At 36.2% G+C, this 17330-nt stretch overlaps 1 protein-coding gene across 1 annotated transcript; it reads right to left on the reverse strand.

Moving 5' to 3' along the window:
• Nucleotides 1-441: 441 nt before the first annotated feature.
• Nucleotides 442-16650, reverse strand: LIPI (lipase I). Its single transcript, XM_064643966.1, has 10 exons — nt 16458-16650; nt 13084-13460; nt 11385-11493; nt 10608-10709; nt 9487-9576; nt 7726-7893; nt 6061-6153; nt 4603-4714; nt 4070-4243; nt 442-761 (listed from the first exon to the last, which is right to left on the reverse strand). Exons 1-10 carry the CDS (start codon nt 16504-16506, stop codon nt 674-676), a joined length of 1362 nt encoding a protein of 453 aa, XP_064500036.1. The 5' UTR covers nt 16507-16650; the 3' UTR covers nt 442-673.
• Nucleotides 16651-17330: the final 680 nt, after the last annotated feature.

Genomic DNA, 17330 nt, shown 5'->3' on the forward strand with positions numbered 1-17330 from the left:
GACTTTAGAATTACTTCATATCTCAAACAACTCTTCACTGTCCGTAGCTTTCATAAAAAACATAAAGCTGAATGTTGCACTAACATTCATCTACAATGGGCATAAAGACAACTGATTTAAATTCCAAATTTAAATATGTGCTCACAAATATTATTGTTGCAGTTCTCACACTGAGACATTATATAATGAGAAAATGTGGATTCATTTATCCAATGAACACAGCACAGCAAAACTGTTGTGTATTAGATCTATAGATCACATGTGCAGTATATTAAATTCACTTAGTAGACAGATAATTATGTCTCCATGTAAAAGCCATTATAAATAATAAATAATTAAATATACATAAGACAAATAATGTGCCAGGATTATACAGATAATTCATATTTAATTCAGTAGTTGCTTCACTGCTAACAAACAATGATGAACAGACCATTGTACGTTCTCCACCATGATACATTTATTTTATTCGAATAATTTCCCAAACACATACATGTCCGAACTTCTCAATTAATTTCAGCCTAAGGCACTTGAAGCAAGTAATGCATATTACCAGGTAGACTTGAAAATAAATCTAGCTTATCTCATTTTCTTTCTCATTGCAGTCTTTATCCTGAGGAAGCATCAAAATGTCACTGCTGTAAGAAAAATTAAGTTAGCAGTAGCTCTCTCTTCATGTACCCTTCTCAGAGCAAGGGATAGGTTTGAAGGTCAGTTCAGTGTTCTCCATCAGTACAAAATCGTATCTGCACAGCTGCAACCTACAAAAGTAGAAAAAAAATAAAAAATTGCACAACAAAAACAGTTAACATTAACAGAAAAATGTTCCTGTATATGAATTATTAAACCTGCAGTGTTTACAAGCTCTCAGAGATGGTACTCAGAACAAGAAGTGTCTTCTTGTCTGAGTTTACACTCTGTTTTATGCATCCCTAGAGTAGTTTTACCAGACTGTGAAAAACTACCATTCGTCAGCTGGATGGTGCAAAGTGGCAGGAGTAAGAAGTGTATCACACTAGTCTTAAGTATGAATATGCAGCATTTCATCCATTACAGCTATTAATCTGCATCCAGAATAACTCTTTAGCACCATGGCACAAAACCTGCACAATTCCTGTTAACTCTGGGCCTGAATAATTTATTTGAAGTTCCCTAGGTAGGAAAGTGTCTCTGCTTCCATTTCACAGAGGAAAGTAGAAAACTACATCACAATATTTTCTTTTTCCCTTGCAATGACAGCATGTGTGAGAAAGTTCAATGCAAGAGAGTCATTTGTCTTCTAAACACCTAGAAAACTCAGAACTGCATAATACCACACAAACATATAAAGAGGTCACAAAGGGAATCACGGATACACAAAATATCACTTTTTGAGGTCAAAATAGATGCAATGCCTTTTAGGGCAGAGGCAGGTCACATTTCTGCCCTTCATGCACTGCTATAGATGAACTGTGAGAGATGGTTTGAACAAGCAACTGCTACATCCTCTGATGGCATCTCTAAGGGCATACAAGCTATGATACTTATTTTATTTAAAATTATCTTCTCTGTTGCTCTGAACTCACAGATGTGGTTATACCACACAATACCCAACCTCAGACTGGGATGTAGCATACAGTGAAATAGAATTTCATCCAGTCCTTTATCCACAATTCATTTTGATTTAAATTTAATGGTTTACTATTATATTATTTTTGTAGTATTGTTTTTATCTAGCCACAGGGGACAAAATACCTAGACAAACCATAATAATGAATTATAGAAATAAAAGCATATGATTTCCAACATATTGTATCTCATTTGAAGTGCAATCTATCTCAGCTTGTGGCTATTGAGTACCAAGAATGCCTTATAGGAGAGCAGCCCTGAGCAAGGAGCAAAACACTAAATAATGTTTTTGTTAGGTGAGGCTTTCATAATCCCTCACCCCATGTGGCTTCTCTGCTGTCTGCTAAAACACATGGGCATTACACACTCTCTTCTTAAAAAGACATACTAATAAGGTCTTTTTTATTATCACTGTTCTTGTTTTTGTTAAAAAACCCAAAGGTGTCTGGGCTAAGCATCTTTGAGACATTCACCTTCCCCATCAATTGAGTTTGAATTGACTGACAGGATCATAAGCTCTTTGGTATAGCTGACATCTGAACATGCACAAGTTAGCAAAGCTTTCTGGTTTCATGGCAGAGCAGAAATGATTTATCTCAGAATCCAGAAGAGTCTGAAAATTATATGTATCTTTTAGCACTTCCAAATTCACACACCATCTGTGTGGATAGTGGATAGTCAGCCTAGCAGACAAACTGACAATTATCAGTGATATTCCCCAAACTCCCACAGTTTGCTATTAACCCAGATCTGGGGAGACAGAGAATCCTATTGTCTTTTATCCCTGCACTTGTCCCCTGGTTTTTACCTATTACTTTCTTAAGAATAATTTAAATATTTTCAATGTAATTTCTAGTTGATCATCCTGTATTCAAGTAATTGTTGTAATTATATGAAACTAAGGTAAATACAGATAATTATAATTACAATGAGCAATTATGTAATTATGCCAACCAATAGTGTTGTAACATCTGCATTTAAATTCCCTTCACATTCTGATTCAATGCCCTGTTTTTCATTGCTATCTAAAAGTATTTAACATGTCGATATGACTGCAGTCTGATGAGGCTCCATGTGTAGGACTTCAGTGGATCCTGTATTAAAGCATATCAAGAGCATTTTACTTTTAAACTAACAAAAGCAGACTAACAGGAATGAAAACTCAAACCCAATGAGGGCTGTTCCCTGAAAACCTCTCTTATTTGCTAGATCACTATCTGAAAACTCCCAAATGCTGACAGACTAACATGAAATATATCTTCTGATTTATCACCATCAGGCTGAGAAGTAAAATTGAAATGTGATTTAGAACTTGGACTATCTCTCATCACCAAATGCTTTTAAATAAAATCATGCCAGTGCGCTGAGAGCTTTAGACTTATGACCTTCAACAAGTTAATAAAGTCAAGTATATGTACATTCTGGGGTACTATTTTGATTACTGAGTGTTTTGTTTCTTCCTAAGTCTCTCCCATCCATCTCCTCCCCTTTCTCCATAAATATAAAACAGATTAATATAACAAGGTTTTATAACTTTTACGAAGTATCAATACCCAATTCCTACTAGATTATTATCACACACCACATCAGAAAGCCTTAAATAGTATATCTCAAGTTAACAAAATATACTGACTTAAGACTTACTTGTATTGTAATATTATTCTCACGCATTACTTATTTGATAACCACTTTTAGGTTTTTATTTTAAATTCTGACTTTCTTGAATCTTCCATTCATAAAAACAAATTAACAACTCTCAAGTAAAGTATGCTTGCTACTCCTGGATATTTCTTACCTATTCCATGTGTTATTTTCACAAGATGCAAATATAAAATTTAATTGCTAGTGCTACTGTACAAGTGACTCTGGAGGTTTAAAAAATGAACATATGGTAATATTGATGAAGTATTCTAAACAAGAAATAATTAATTCAATTACAAAAAAAAAAAAAGCAGATTATTTAATTTTAAGTGTAAGCAGATATAGACTCTGTTCTGGTCTTAGAAGGTCTTTACCTTCAGCAACAAGACCAAAAAACCTGTTCCAGTCACTCAGTAACTGAAGAGTCCCATTTCATACCTGAGTGTGAAAAGCTGTGTACAGACACATGAGTAAAATCAGAAAAGTGCTTAATGGGATTTATCTTATGGAGAAGAAGTTAACCATGCAGGTGTGAGTCAGGCTGGTCCTTGAGAGCACGCTGCGAGCAGACAGCAGCAGCAGCCTGCAGTGACGAGCAGCATGTGGGACATCTCAAATACAGGGGTGCTGTGCACTAAATGTTAATGTACAGAGCAGCTCTTCCACAGGACAAATTTGATCATCAGTAGGATGAGAAGAACATTCATGCATTTAAGAATATGCAGTTAAAAAACAATCAATACAGGGAAATGCACATTCCTGAGGATATATCCCAAGCAGTTTAGTGGATACCCAACTTTAATACATGACAAAAACTTACCTTTCCGGATTATTAAGAGATTTCAGGGTCATCTGGAGAATCCTAAGCTTGTGTTTTGGGCCTATTAAAGTCTTCGTAGAAAAGGTCAAGGAAATTTTTGATATTTTTTCAATGTCTTGGTAAAATCCAGTTAGTATTTTGACTCTCTTGTATTGCTGAAATGTTGAAGCTTCACTAAAGAAAAATATTATTTCTAGTCAGGTTTTTGTTAGCTGAATAATATTCATTGTTGCTAAGCATTACTATTAAGATCAGAAATCTTGCAAGATGCATCAACTTCGAGCATTCAGAACAAGGACAGCTAGAACTGGATTCAAACCAGTTCCATGCAAGGACCTGGGAAAGGACCATTTCAGTATTAGAGGCATTGCCTCTTACACTGAGCCGTATTCAGGAAAAGGTGCCATGGCCAGGTGTTAACAACTTCATGATACTTTTTCAACTGACAAGTTAACAAGTTAAAAGGTTTATGAAACTCAGAAAATTAGTCCTATAAAGTGAGAAAATAGTTGTAAAGACAAAGCACAACATACCTATTCATCTCTGATTCTACTGTGTTTCCAGCATAGTCTGTTATTTTAACTTTAATGAAACCTCTCCTAATGCTTTTATTCCAGGTAGTAATGTCCAGTAAGTAGTTGTATACTGCAAAAAGAAATAGAAAACCATGAAAGTCAAAAAATTACCTCAACAAGATACAGTTGTTATTATCACCCTGTTAAAAGTATCCACTGGATGATGATACTTTTAAGCTACCAGTTCAAAGAAGAATAAGAAAGCTATCGACAGAAATAAGCTTCTACCAAATGGCTACTTGGATTTCTGTATAATTAGTGTGTTATTTCCTCCAGTTCTTACATGGACAGGATGTGCGTCAGAAAGCTGTCACCAAAATTAGCATGAAGAGTTTGTGCTGCCTAAGGAAAAACCATAAAATTAAGCCCTAACTAGCACCTTCAGGTTTTGGCAAAGAGGGGATATTTGAGCTGTCAGTGTAGCAGCACTCTTGCACTACCCACAAAAGTGACATATTCAGAAAACAGCTGAGGTACATTTTCAGGGAGAGGGGAAGAACAGCATTGGCAGAAGCTTTACGTAGAGGCAAAGTGACCAGTTAGTTGGGTGAGCTGATTAATCAGCAGGTAAAAGCTGAAGGCATTCCCATGCCTTGCTTGGCAGGACAGGTCCTCCAAGCAGCCTTCCCTCAGAGAAGTCAACCTGCCAAAACCTCTGTGTGGATTCTAGAAAAAGTCATGGGGAAGCCTGGGGAAGAGAAGAGGGATCTCGGGCACTTTCCCACACTCCATCCCTAGATCTCCTTGCTCTGGAAGGACCACAGCCTCAGGAAAACAGACTGGGTACCTGGGTAGAAGATGATCTGCTCCACTGTGCCCTCAGAAACCTGGCCTGGCCTCCTACCATACTTCGTAACCATCAAAAATACTGTAACTGTGCTCCCACAGTACACACAATTAAAACTTCTTTTCTTTTTTTTTTTTTTTTTGGCATGTTGCTTTTTAACAATGTCTCCTAAAAGACCAAGCCTCACCTTGTATGAAAAGCTTGTCCTGCTCAGGCTTACTGTTTCACTTCTTTTTAAGACCTCTTTTTATTCTAATTCTTCTGGTTACCAAATATCTAAGGTAATTCTTAGGATTTAATTAAACATTACTCTCTTTTTTCAGGTTGGTTTAGTAGAATAATTTACTTCTTGACTTTGCAGATTTTCCCTTATATTTATGCTGTTACAATATTTCTCATTCTGTTCCTTGTGCCTCCTTCTATGTCTGATAATATTTCTCCCCCTCTTTTCTCTCTTCTACCACCCCCACCCCAGAATATTTCTTTTCCTTCAGCAATGTTTTTTTACACCATTTTACGAAGAGGCTAACACTGACTTTCTACTTCTAACACACTTTCACTCCAGATCACCTAACAAACAACAGGCATAACTTTTTGTAGAGTCTTTATGTGTGTATTCAGTCACTCACTGCAGAATGGGTCTTGGTCCGAGGTATCAAAATAAGCTTTTGTTGGCGAATTATTTGCTATCAACCATTTTTTCCATCTATCAGCATGATAACCTGAAATCCAAAGTTTAAATATTTCATTTCAGACATTCAGCAAAGTCATGATACACATATGATTACACAAGAGAATCTCACCCAAAGTGAAAAATTTGGCTTCAGTTTTCTTATATATTCTCTGAGAAAGAAAATTGACCTGGAAAATATGGGAATCATCGGAGTATAACAGAATGTATTATGCAAGTATTTAATTCCTCTAATATAGTAGTATCACCAAAATTGTCATTTCGTAACAGTTATCTATTAATTCTAGAGCACTAATTCCAAAATATACTGCTTACAGAGCACTGTTATAAAAACAAATCCAAAAAAAATAGTGCACATATTTGCAGAGAACAGATAGAGAACAGCTTTCCCTTCTCTTTTGAATCATGAAGTAAATATTTTTAAACTATTTAGTCTATAACTGTAGACATTATTTAATAAAATGTTACATAGTCTGTAAACCTCCTGAGCTTATGGATTTAATGTAGAAAGAATTTTATACAGTTCTACGGTCATTGTGTTTGGGGCTTGATAACAGTCCTTGTTTCTAGAATGGATGATCGTGTTCTCTCCCTCTTGATTTCTCTACCTCAACTGGACAAGGAGAGCTAGTTCCAGGCTGCAGAGCTGCCACTGCATGGCAGCAAGCAGGAAAGATTTCAATAGAAGGCTGCTGCTTCTCCTCTCATTTCCCAGATTCGGCTGCCTGCCATTTCTCCATAGTTTTTTTACAGTGGTTAAAAAAAAAAAAAAACAAGCAAACACAAATTTGGCAGCTGACTGGTGAAATATTTCTCCACCTCTAGCTTGGGTATTCTGTGTAAGTGCATCAGGCATGGCTGATAACCATGCTGGTAAAATCCTGGAGTCTTTCTGCCCTACTATAAGGTCCTGTTATGGTTGGGTTTTATTATGAAATAATATATAGATCTATTTATGTTTCTTCTTTGAACCTGATCTAACTAAGGTAGGGTGCACATCCTAATGTAAGCATGTTAAAAAAGACAAAGTACAAATTGAAAGTTAACTTCTAATTAAGTATTTTTGAAATTTCATTATTAAGAAAACCCTGCCAAGTAGAAAATGCTCACACTACTGCAGACTAGATCTTTTCAAACTGTCCCCAGATCCTCTCTAAGAGCAATAAAACCCCAAACAACTAAAACCCCTTCCAAATCAAAACTTGATTCCAAAAGAAGAGTCACAGGATCTCTAAGGTTGCTATAAACATTATTATTCCTAAATAAAACCCACAAGTACTCTAGGGATGATAACACACTTTGGAAGCCTGAAGTGATGAACTAATTAGAAGCAATCTCTCTGTAGAGAGGGGGAAACACTCTGAACCCATTTCAGTCTGGAAAGCATAATGACCAAAGATTAGGAACATTCAGCACCTCTGCCTAACAGACATAACTAAAAAGTAGACAAAGCCATGAACTTTAAACTACTTTAGCTGTTGGCAGCTCTGGACATGATCAGGCTCTACATGATCCTACAGATCACTGGAATAACCCCAGGAAGAGCAAGTCTGGATTTCCCAAAAAATCTCACCCAGCCCAGAGCAGATATTGTAGCACTTACCCAGTACTGGACAGGACATTGGCTGGAAAGCATTGCAATCAACACATTTTCCTCTCTTGTAATCCAAGTAAGAATTACAAGGATATGTTATTATGTCACACTTTCTTTTCAAAGATGATAAGAAGAGGAAAACAGCTCTTTGATGGTCACACTTAAAATACTGAATTCCTTTAGGAAAGAAAAAAAAAAAGAAAAGAATATGTAATCATTTTTATTAATGAAAAAAAAGTGTTGGAAAAGTAGAATCATAGAATGATTTGTGTTGGAAGGGATCTTAAAAATCACCTTGTTCCAACCTCCATGCCTTGGGCAGGGACACCTTCCACTAGTTTAGGTTGCTCCAAGCCCCATCCAATCTGGCCTTGAACACTTGCAGGGATGGGGCATCCGCAACTTCTCTGGCCAACCTGTGCCAGTGCTTTACCAGCCTCTGAGTGAAGAATTTCTTCCTAATATCTAATCTAAACCTTTCCTCTTTCAGTTTGAAACCATAGCCCCTTGTCCCGACACTAGCACAGCTTGTGAGATCTACTGGAACCTGGCCAGTTCCTGAAAGGTCTCTCTTAGCTGTTATTTGGGTTTCTCTGACTCCAGCAATTCCCTGCTCAGCCTGACTGGTGCTCAGCTCACCAGAATCTGCTGTAGCCACTGCTGCTGTTGCCACTCACCTCTCCTACTTAAGCAATCCCCTTTCCCAAAGTCATTCTTAATTAGCCCCGCTTTTTATTCCCTGGTTAGTTGAACACCAAGTGTATAGAGGGGATGCACACATGCAAGAAAAAAAAAAACTAGGGACTATTTTGAATATTATAGACACAGATGAAAAGCTACAGGGTTTTATTTGTAAGAAATAGCCTGCTAAATCATATCAAACTTACAGAGTTTTTTGTTATAAAGCACGAGCCTGAGTTAAAATTTGCCTTGTTGCATTCAGCGTGGGCAGTTTTGGCACAAAAATTACCATGAGGAACACTTGAGGGATTCTTCTCTCTAGTTGTCTGGGGTAATAAATTCCTTCCTCTCCTAACAAAACAAACTATGAGAACTATACAGATGAAGACGATGCTGAGTCTCAAGGGATTCTCCCATGCTCACAGACACACAAGGGGAAGCCCTGTGCCTTTGCAGCCAGTTTAATTGGTAGCAGCACTGTGCAGATTAGCAATAAGAAACACACACAGAAACAAATGTATCCAAAAAGAGTAAACAAAAATGATGGGCAGCAACCTTGCCTAAGATTTATGGAGCTTGAAATGAGCAAAATTCTGCAGCAAAAGATCTTTTCTTAAAGCGCTTTCCATCCGAGAGCCTAAAGGACCTGTCCAAAGACTTGTTCATCACTGCCCACCAGCAGGAACCTAAGACAGAGTGAAGACTTGGAAACCTTGCCTTCCATGTCATATGCAAGTGATCCAGACCAAACCACTTGGATACAAACATGTTCACCCATGCCTAGCCATTCATAACCACGGAAAAATAATGATCACTACATACAGATTGTGTATATAATATAATAACACAATTCCACCATACCAATATTAAAGATATGGTGGAATATGTATGCCCATAGGAAGATTCATATTTCAAAAAACAATGTAAAATGTCTTTGTTATTTCTCATTTGCTGAGTTGGGATGAAAGGAAAGAGTACAATTGTTTCAGCTCCCCTATTCCCAATATGTGCAGTGTACATTCAATTCAATTTAACCTTTTTTGATCTGACCTCAAGCGCTTCTCGTTAATTAAACACATTTTTACTTACCACTGAAAACTGTTTTTGGACAACCAGGCTGATCCGTTCCTCCATTTGCGTAGAAATCAATGGTTCCTAAAGGTTTCTTGAAACCTAGTGCTAAAGTAAGAGCATCATGAATCAGAAAACCATAAACAGAATTATGAAGTCAATTAATTATCATAACATTCACTACAAAATAACATGGAGGTCTTAAAGAAAACTTTTGTGATTATACCATTCTTTATTTCTGTAAATCAAAGTCATATTATGAGTTAAATCTGAGGAGTCTTTTCTTTTTAAGAAAAATTATACATAAGAAAAATGCTATACACAAATGTATACAAATTTGTGTAAGATTCCTACTGCCACAAAAGAGAAAGAACAGAAGCAGCTATAGCTGAGACATTATTTACACAAAGAAATTTATGAAATTCATGTTCTCTCCAGCAACCAAAATTCTTTCACAATGAAATTTTCATTAGAGTAAGATTTTCCATTTTTGGCATATTGTACTCCAAAGTACACTAATATAAGCAGTATATCAGAGTAGAAAAATCTGTCTGTGTCCTGTAAAAGTAAGTAAGATTCCATGAGTAAGATTTAATTCAATCTGACCTACCTTTCTTTTTACCATACATTATCCTTATTCACGAAATCGAAACATTACAAAAATTGGTATTTTGCAGCTTCACATATAAATTTGTGTAGTAAAATGCTTAATTTTTAATATTATTAAAGAAACTGATGTGAAACTACGCAAATAATGCAACAAGTGTGGTAGGTTTGAAAGGTTTACTTACGGTTTTGAGGAAAAAATTAAACCAGATTAAAGCACGGATAAAGTAGACTTTACAATGTTCTTCATCTTAACCTTACAGTAACATGATTTAGAATTTTAAGCAGTGACTCTGTAGCATACTGACGTGATACAGCTGAGACTGGCTGTCTCAGAAGTGATTAATTCAGTGACAATCACGTGCTTACAGCCTCTGTGTTCACACACATTAGAACAGCAAAGGAATGTTACCGATAACACAAAATACACATCTGCAGCACTTTTTGGCTGTTATTGAAAAAGCTTATCCCTTCTCTTTTGCTTTCCTGCCTTTCCTCAAACTGAAAAAGGAAAGTTAAGACTGTGTCATTACCATCAGTATCTGAATGAATCACATCAACAAACTGTGCATCAGTACGATCCAGTCTCCCCTCTGGCGGCTCGTGAGTGAATGAAGGGCCCGCTGGATCAAGACCTAAATGAAAACAACACTAACATTATAAATTCTGGCCTCTGTTCCTGTACAGATATATAAAATACTAACATTTGAGCATTATTTATCAATGACTTAATTTTTCTGGTATGAAAACGAAAATAAAACCCAGCACAATTCTTCTCTTCAACTTGCTAAGCAAAGCAAAGGTTTCTATGATAAGACTGATCAACCCATATCTTAATTTGTCTCTCTTCCTAATTAGTTGTGCTCATCTCCCATTTTATCCAGATTAGTATAAGCCAACAGCATGAGGAATCAAATCAGGACAACTAATTTTGTCATTTTCCCCAGAAAATACCATACCTATTATGCACTTCATAAAAATGAAATGCACTATATAACTGCTCTCACCACCAGAATACAACTATTCAGAAACTCACATAGCATAGCATTTAAGTTAAGTGTCATTTAGATGCAGCACTCAATTTTCATTTGAGAGACTAAACAGGTTGGAAAATTTAACCTGTAATTTATGTCCTGAAGGCAGACTTCCACAATTTCTTGAACTTCTACCAGGGATACTTTTTTCCTCGTGTATGTTAATAAATAGTCAGTTCTAATTTGTCAATATTTCAGTGCTAGCATCTATGTGATTGGTAGCTATGGCAATATAAGGAACAATAGAATATGTGTATTGGGATTAAAAAAACTTACCTGTAATTCTCCCAAGTTTGCCATTATACTTCTGGCCAACAAAACCAGCCACATGAGCCCCAAGACTGACTCCAATCATATATATAGAGTCAAGAGAAGCTCCATGCATCTATCATGGGAAAAAAACACCAAAGCCACAATCACACACAGAGTTAACTGAAAAGAAATCAGTAGACTGCTTTAGTTTTCACTTTTTGTCACTACTCTCAGTTATATTTCTAACTTTCTAACAGTAAAAAAAAAGTGGAAATTACAAAGTTCTTTTCAGTATGCAATACTGTATTAGTTAAAGTGTAGTAATTGTGAAATTCTTTAACTAGTAAAATGTAAAAAGGAAGCTTGAGTCACATTTCTCCTGAAATGTCACACTAGTTAAAAGGGGAGCAGGGGAGGGAAGAGGAAGACATTTATCAGATTTAAGAAAGATGAACCAAAACTATGAACTAGGTAAAAAAACCTTCCCCTACTTTATCCTTCCAATAAAATAAATTACAAACATAATACCATTAACAAATACTTACGCCACACAGCTGCTGAATGATGGTGCCAAACACACACCTGCTGGGAAGCCTTAAAATGCCTGTTCTACAAACCAGGCAGTATTAAAAAAAAACAACAAACAAACCAAAACCTACTGAAGAATTCTGAAACAATATCATCAGACCTGTTGGAATCCCTGTTAAATGATGGGATGACACACAGCATCTGACATATTAATATGTCTCAAGATGAATTAAGAAAGGCCTCCCAATAGCTTGTAAGTGTGAAAGTCATGACGACTCGCACATGCTGTCATTGTTTTGCCTGGCAAATCTACAACCAGCAACTAACCAAATAGTTGTATCAAGAAGTTTGCAAAACACACCTTTTTAACCAACTCTGAATTGGATACTGTTCTTATAGTCCTTTTGTTTTTTTTAATTCCATATCAATAAATTTACTGACATAATTACAAATTGTTATCACTCTACCTAGCTCCAGAGGACAGATTCTGATAGGCTTTCTCTTCTTTCACCTCAGCCTTTCTCAAAATGTTAGGTTTGTTTACTCAAATTCCATATGAATCTTTTCTTATTGCACAGCAATGAAAATTTCTGAGAACGGCTGAGAAAAGAAGTGGTGAGAATGGAAGAAAGCAAGTGATAAACAGCACAAACAAGATGATAATGTTTTATTCATTTGATCAAGCAAAAAATCAAAAGCCCAGTTAAGACCACTGGCATCAACTATTGTTTTCAGCAACTCCCTCTAAAGTCAAAAGTTTATATAATTTTAGAATTAGTATTTCTACCTCTGTTAATGTTTTCTTTTTCATTTAAATGAAATTTAATTATATTAGATTAATAGTAACAAGATTAGTGCAAAGCCTTTGTAAAATTTGAATGCTGCATATTATTTGAATAGTTCTCCCTTCACCTCCCCACTGGTGCATCCACTCTCTCTAGAAGGCCTAAAATTTACAACTGGCTAAAGAAATCAGATGCACTCTCAGACACACTTCAATGAAAGAGAAATAAAAACTCAGGTGAAGTTAGAGATATGCAGTAATAACTGCATGTAAGTTCAGTAAATATTTCTATAAAGAAATGCCATTTGATATTGTTTACTGGATTTCTTTTTAGACATACTTTAAATATCCATTCTCACCTAAACTACTCTCTTGAAACTTATTCGGAATGGATGCAACGCTCTGCCTTACCAGCATCTGGTCAACATAGTTCTTCAGTATTTCTGCAACTTTTCTGCAGTTTTCAACTGCAGTCAGGTAATTCACAGTTGTAGCACCACGATTCCAATCAACTATAATGAGATTAATATCCTCTGAAGACAGTAAAAGCTCTTTCATGTCACCTAGCCATGCTGGAGGAGACCCGGTCGGTCTGAAGCCATGGATAACAAAGACAGTTTTCTTGGCTGTATTAAGGTACTCAGATGCAGTAACATTGTGCTCAATGAGTCTCTCAGAACAGTCTGGATTGTCCGTGGTGTATAGGAGCAGCTGCACTCGGAGTTCCGTTCCAGACAAAGCATTGCCTATATTAAGATCTGTAAATTCAGGACATTTTTTCTCCTCATCTGAAAAAGATGGAAATGTTATAGTCATTTGATGAGTTAGAACAGCTGAAATACCATCTCTTCACTTCTCTTTTCATATTTTTCTGCTGAAAGTGGAGAACTTCCATTTTCTTCACTCCGGATGTTTGGAATGAGGTGACAAAAAGTTCACTGGACAACAAGAAGCCACAGTTTAACTAATGACTCTGCAGATACCACTATGCTCCTCTCAACCCTTCAAATACAAAATTATTCTAATTAATCCTGAACAATATATTTTCTCCATATAGATACAAATTAGTAGTCAGTGTTGATAAGATCATTTACTTCACCATCAAATTTAGGTTCTCAGAATTTTTTCACAATGGGTGTGTTGTATAAACAGGAAGACTGGTGGGGTTATTTCTTCCTCTTTGGGCCAGAGTGGCAGAGCTGCCAACCTTTAGACCTTAATTGTTTGACCTATCAATAAGAAACAGCTGCCTGAAAACATGGGGATGAACCAGAACCCTTTACTAGTTTGGATCACTATAAGGGCACCATTACCAAGAAACAAGAAACAAGAAAACAAGAAACAAAGGATCTTGTTCCAAGTTTAGAAAAAATTAAGACTCTAAGGTCATAATGGCACAAGCCAAACTGCAGTATTTAGCATTTCTGTCTGTACTCAGATAGTTAGGATGTACAAGCTTAAGCTGTAGATCAGTCTACAAGCAGATGAAGATTTTCAAGAAAGTCTAAAAAGACTTAATGTTTCCCCTGTCTTGTGATCAACAACAAAAGTTAACCCTTTACAAATTATCCTTTGACTGCTGAGGTCACATTGTGTGGATAAACCAACTTCAGGTCTTGGCACAACATTGACTCCTGTCACAGTTCTTCTCTAAGGCCTCTTCATCTTCACTGTGGTGTCACCTGGTTTTTGGCCAAAGAAATTTGGGCCAATCTCTTGGCTTCGAGTGGGCTACTTTACTTTACACAAAGCTTTTGTCCATCCGATTCTTGATGGCACCTTTCCCAATTTTCTGTCATTAAAATACTCCTGAAACAAGTCAACTTTTTAAAAGCAAAAGTCAGAAGAGAAATAGTACCTACTCAGTTCCTTAAAAAATAATTTAAAAAGTAACCTGAATTTCTCAGAATTTTTGAGTCACAAGTTCTATCTCTTCTCCTTTTCCCAGCTCTTCTCCTTTTCCCAGCAAGCACGTAGCAGGCAGAACAAAATCCACCACATCTGAGAAGGACAGTGAGCCTACACCAGTCTATAAAGCCGTGGAGGGTAAGTGCAGGTGGCTTACAAGGTATCTGAAAAATGTGTTCAGTACTACACTAATACACTAATTTAGGGAACTAGACCAATCACCTCTAATGCCAAGCCATGTATCTACAATGACTAGATTGGTCACCTCTGGGCTGGAAGCCACAAAACCAGAGCAGACCTGAAGTTACAGAGTGTTAAAAATAGCCTCAAACTGCCTGCCTCAAATCAACCAAACGAAAGTTTCATGCCTATTATCACCTTATGACAATAAGTGCAATTATTAGGTGTGAGAAAAGGTGCAATTACTTATATTTCAAAATAAATATCACTGTTCTCCTCATTTAGACACTGAAAAATTTAGGTAACTTTTACTGAAATTACTGGACAGATTATTGACTAACTAGTGATACAGGAAGCCAATTAATTTCATTGCCTGAACTTATCCAAAAGATGTTTGGAAACTGAGAGCTGTTCAGCTGCAGTGGCCTTGAATTTCATGGACAAAATAATCAAGAAACTGGTAAAGTATCATACATGTGACATGATGTGAGATGTTAATACAATGTGTCACATTTGATCTCTAGTTTTCATATAATTATTTATGATAATAAAACTGAAATATAAATTCTGTCACTCTAATGTCATCTACAAAGCTAAAATAAAAACCAATCACCTGATTAGAGTTTTGCTACTTGGATTCAAAGGTAAAACATGAAACTGTTTCAATTTTGCCTAGTGTTGTCCTTAAATAAATGTTTAATCACTGATCCTTAGAATTTACCCCTTTGTATCTAATGCATAAAAGATTCATGCTAAAATATTGTTCTACATCCATTTAAATATTTTGATTCTTTTATCACTTGGTAGAAATAAAAATTACTTCTTCCAAAGCCAGTTAAATGACAGTGAGATAAACCAGACACAGTCTGGTCCACCGGAGTGAGAAATCTATCACAAGGAAATTATTTTAACTGACAAAACCTATTTACTAGCTGGCAAAAGTCACAGGGAAGAAATTTATTTACTTATGGTGGAGAAATGACAGAAGTTATTTGAAAAGTAAATAGAAAAAAAAGAAAAGATGGTATCTTTACTGTGGAATTAGATAAGTACTAGATTTACATATTTAGTACTTTGAATTTTTAGTGGGGAGTCATTGGGGAAGGCTTTTCAAACTCTTATTCCTGGAAGGAATACCCAGGTGCTCTTTGAGAACACTTGTTGGAGTAGTCACTGCATCTGTACAATCAGAACATCCACGCAGGCACTGGGCTGTCACACATGCAGTTTAAGTTAATAGATAATTTTAATATTCCTGCGTACTCTTGCAAGCAATTTAAGTATCTTCTGTGGTTGAAAAGGGGAAAATCTCAAGTGTCCACTCTCTTTTTTGTAACTAAATTTTGCTATTTAAAAGCATAACACATAACTTAAAAACCTGTTCACCTGTCAAACCAACAACAAACAATTAACTCACATTAGCATATTAAGACTATTTCTGCTTTGTACAAAGTGCACATACCTGACTGTGTCACTGGGCAAAGTACAGCCAGGCTTTGGCTTTGTTCTATTTACTTTAAAATGAAAACCTACTTCTCAGTTTCAAAGTGATAGAATTTTCTTTACTAATCTTCTGCTCCATTAAGCATAATTCGAAAGGTTTAGTCTTATTGTTTCAGCCAATTTAAATCAAGGAAGATTCATTTTTTTAAATGTTTTATTAAAGCCAAGATTGCAAATAAGCTAATGGTTCTTACCTGATTTCACCCAGTATATCAAACAGATGAAGAAACACAGTTTCAGCATGTGGAAATGGAGAAAAGCAATATGTAATATCCACAGACAAGTGGCAAATTGAGTGTTTCCTCACGCTAGATTTCTAAAACAACTGCATGACACTAATGAAGTGAAGAAAGTAAAGCTGTTGTCAAGCTTCTGCAATTCATGACTCCTCCTATTGAATGACTTCAGTAGGTAGGGTGGTTTCCTTAAGGGTTGTGACTGATTTTTAATCTATTTCCCTCTCTGGCTATCAGCAGATTTAAGCAATCAACATTATATATTACTGACATGCATGGAATTTAGGAAATAGAGTAACCAGTGGTGCATCACATTAGAGACCCACTGTGTCTCTTTTTTTAAGTGTGTCGCTGAACTGCAATCAGGGGCACTGAGATGGGCAAAAGGGACTTAGAACAAAAAGTCATTCTGGCAACAGAAACATTTTTTCATAAGAACTTGAAAATAATTCTGAGAACTGTATCTCCTTGGATTATTTTTGCGCAAAATTGTCTTCTGAGATTTTTCCACAGACTCATTCTCTAATCTAACTTCAGAGAAGGTCTGTGAAAGCCTCTCTGGAAGAGAGATGGAGTCCCACAGATCTCACCCAGACATTCATTTGCTGTGTGTTTTGGCTGTCATTTAACTTCAATCTCTCTGTATCCCAGCAATAAAACAGATGAATAAATATTTATTTTTGTGAAGCTCATTTATTTACAAATCAATTCCCTGGGTAAATACAAGGGGCCAGACTACAGTTTTTTGAAGTTTGTGGTGAGGCAAGAGGCAGATGAAGTCTGCATTATTCGTATGCAAAAGCTGGATGCTCTAATTATCTGGCTCTAATT

Source organism: Pseudopipra pipra, chromosome 2, assembly GCF_036250125.1.
Source record: "Pseudopipra pipra isolate bDixPip1 chromosome 2, bDixPip1.hap1, whole genome shotgun sequence".
NCBI classification, from domain to species: domain Eukaryota; kingdom Metazoa; phylum Chordata; class Aves; order Passeriformes; family Pipridae; genus Pseudopipra; species Pseudopipra pipra.

Bases quoted from the DNA above. Each gene is read 5' to 3' on its own strand.
- LIPI (XM_064643966.1), bottom strand. From the start codon at position 16,506: ATGCTGAAACTGTGTTTCTTCATCTGTTTGATATACTGGGTGAAATCA. The intron at 11,494-13,083 runs GTAAGGCAGAGC...TTCCCATGATAG, and splicing joins ACTATGTTGACCAGATGCTG to ATGCATGGAGCTTCTCTTGA. The intron at 7,894-9,486 runs GTAAGTAAAAAT...TCTTTCCTAAAG, and splicing joins TCCAAAAACAGTTTTCAGTG to GAATTCAGTATTTTAAGTGT.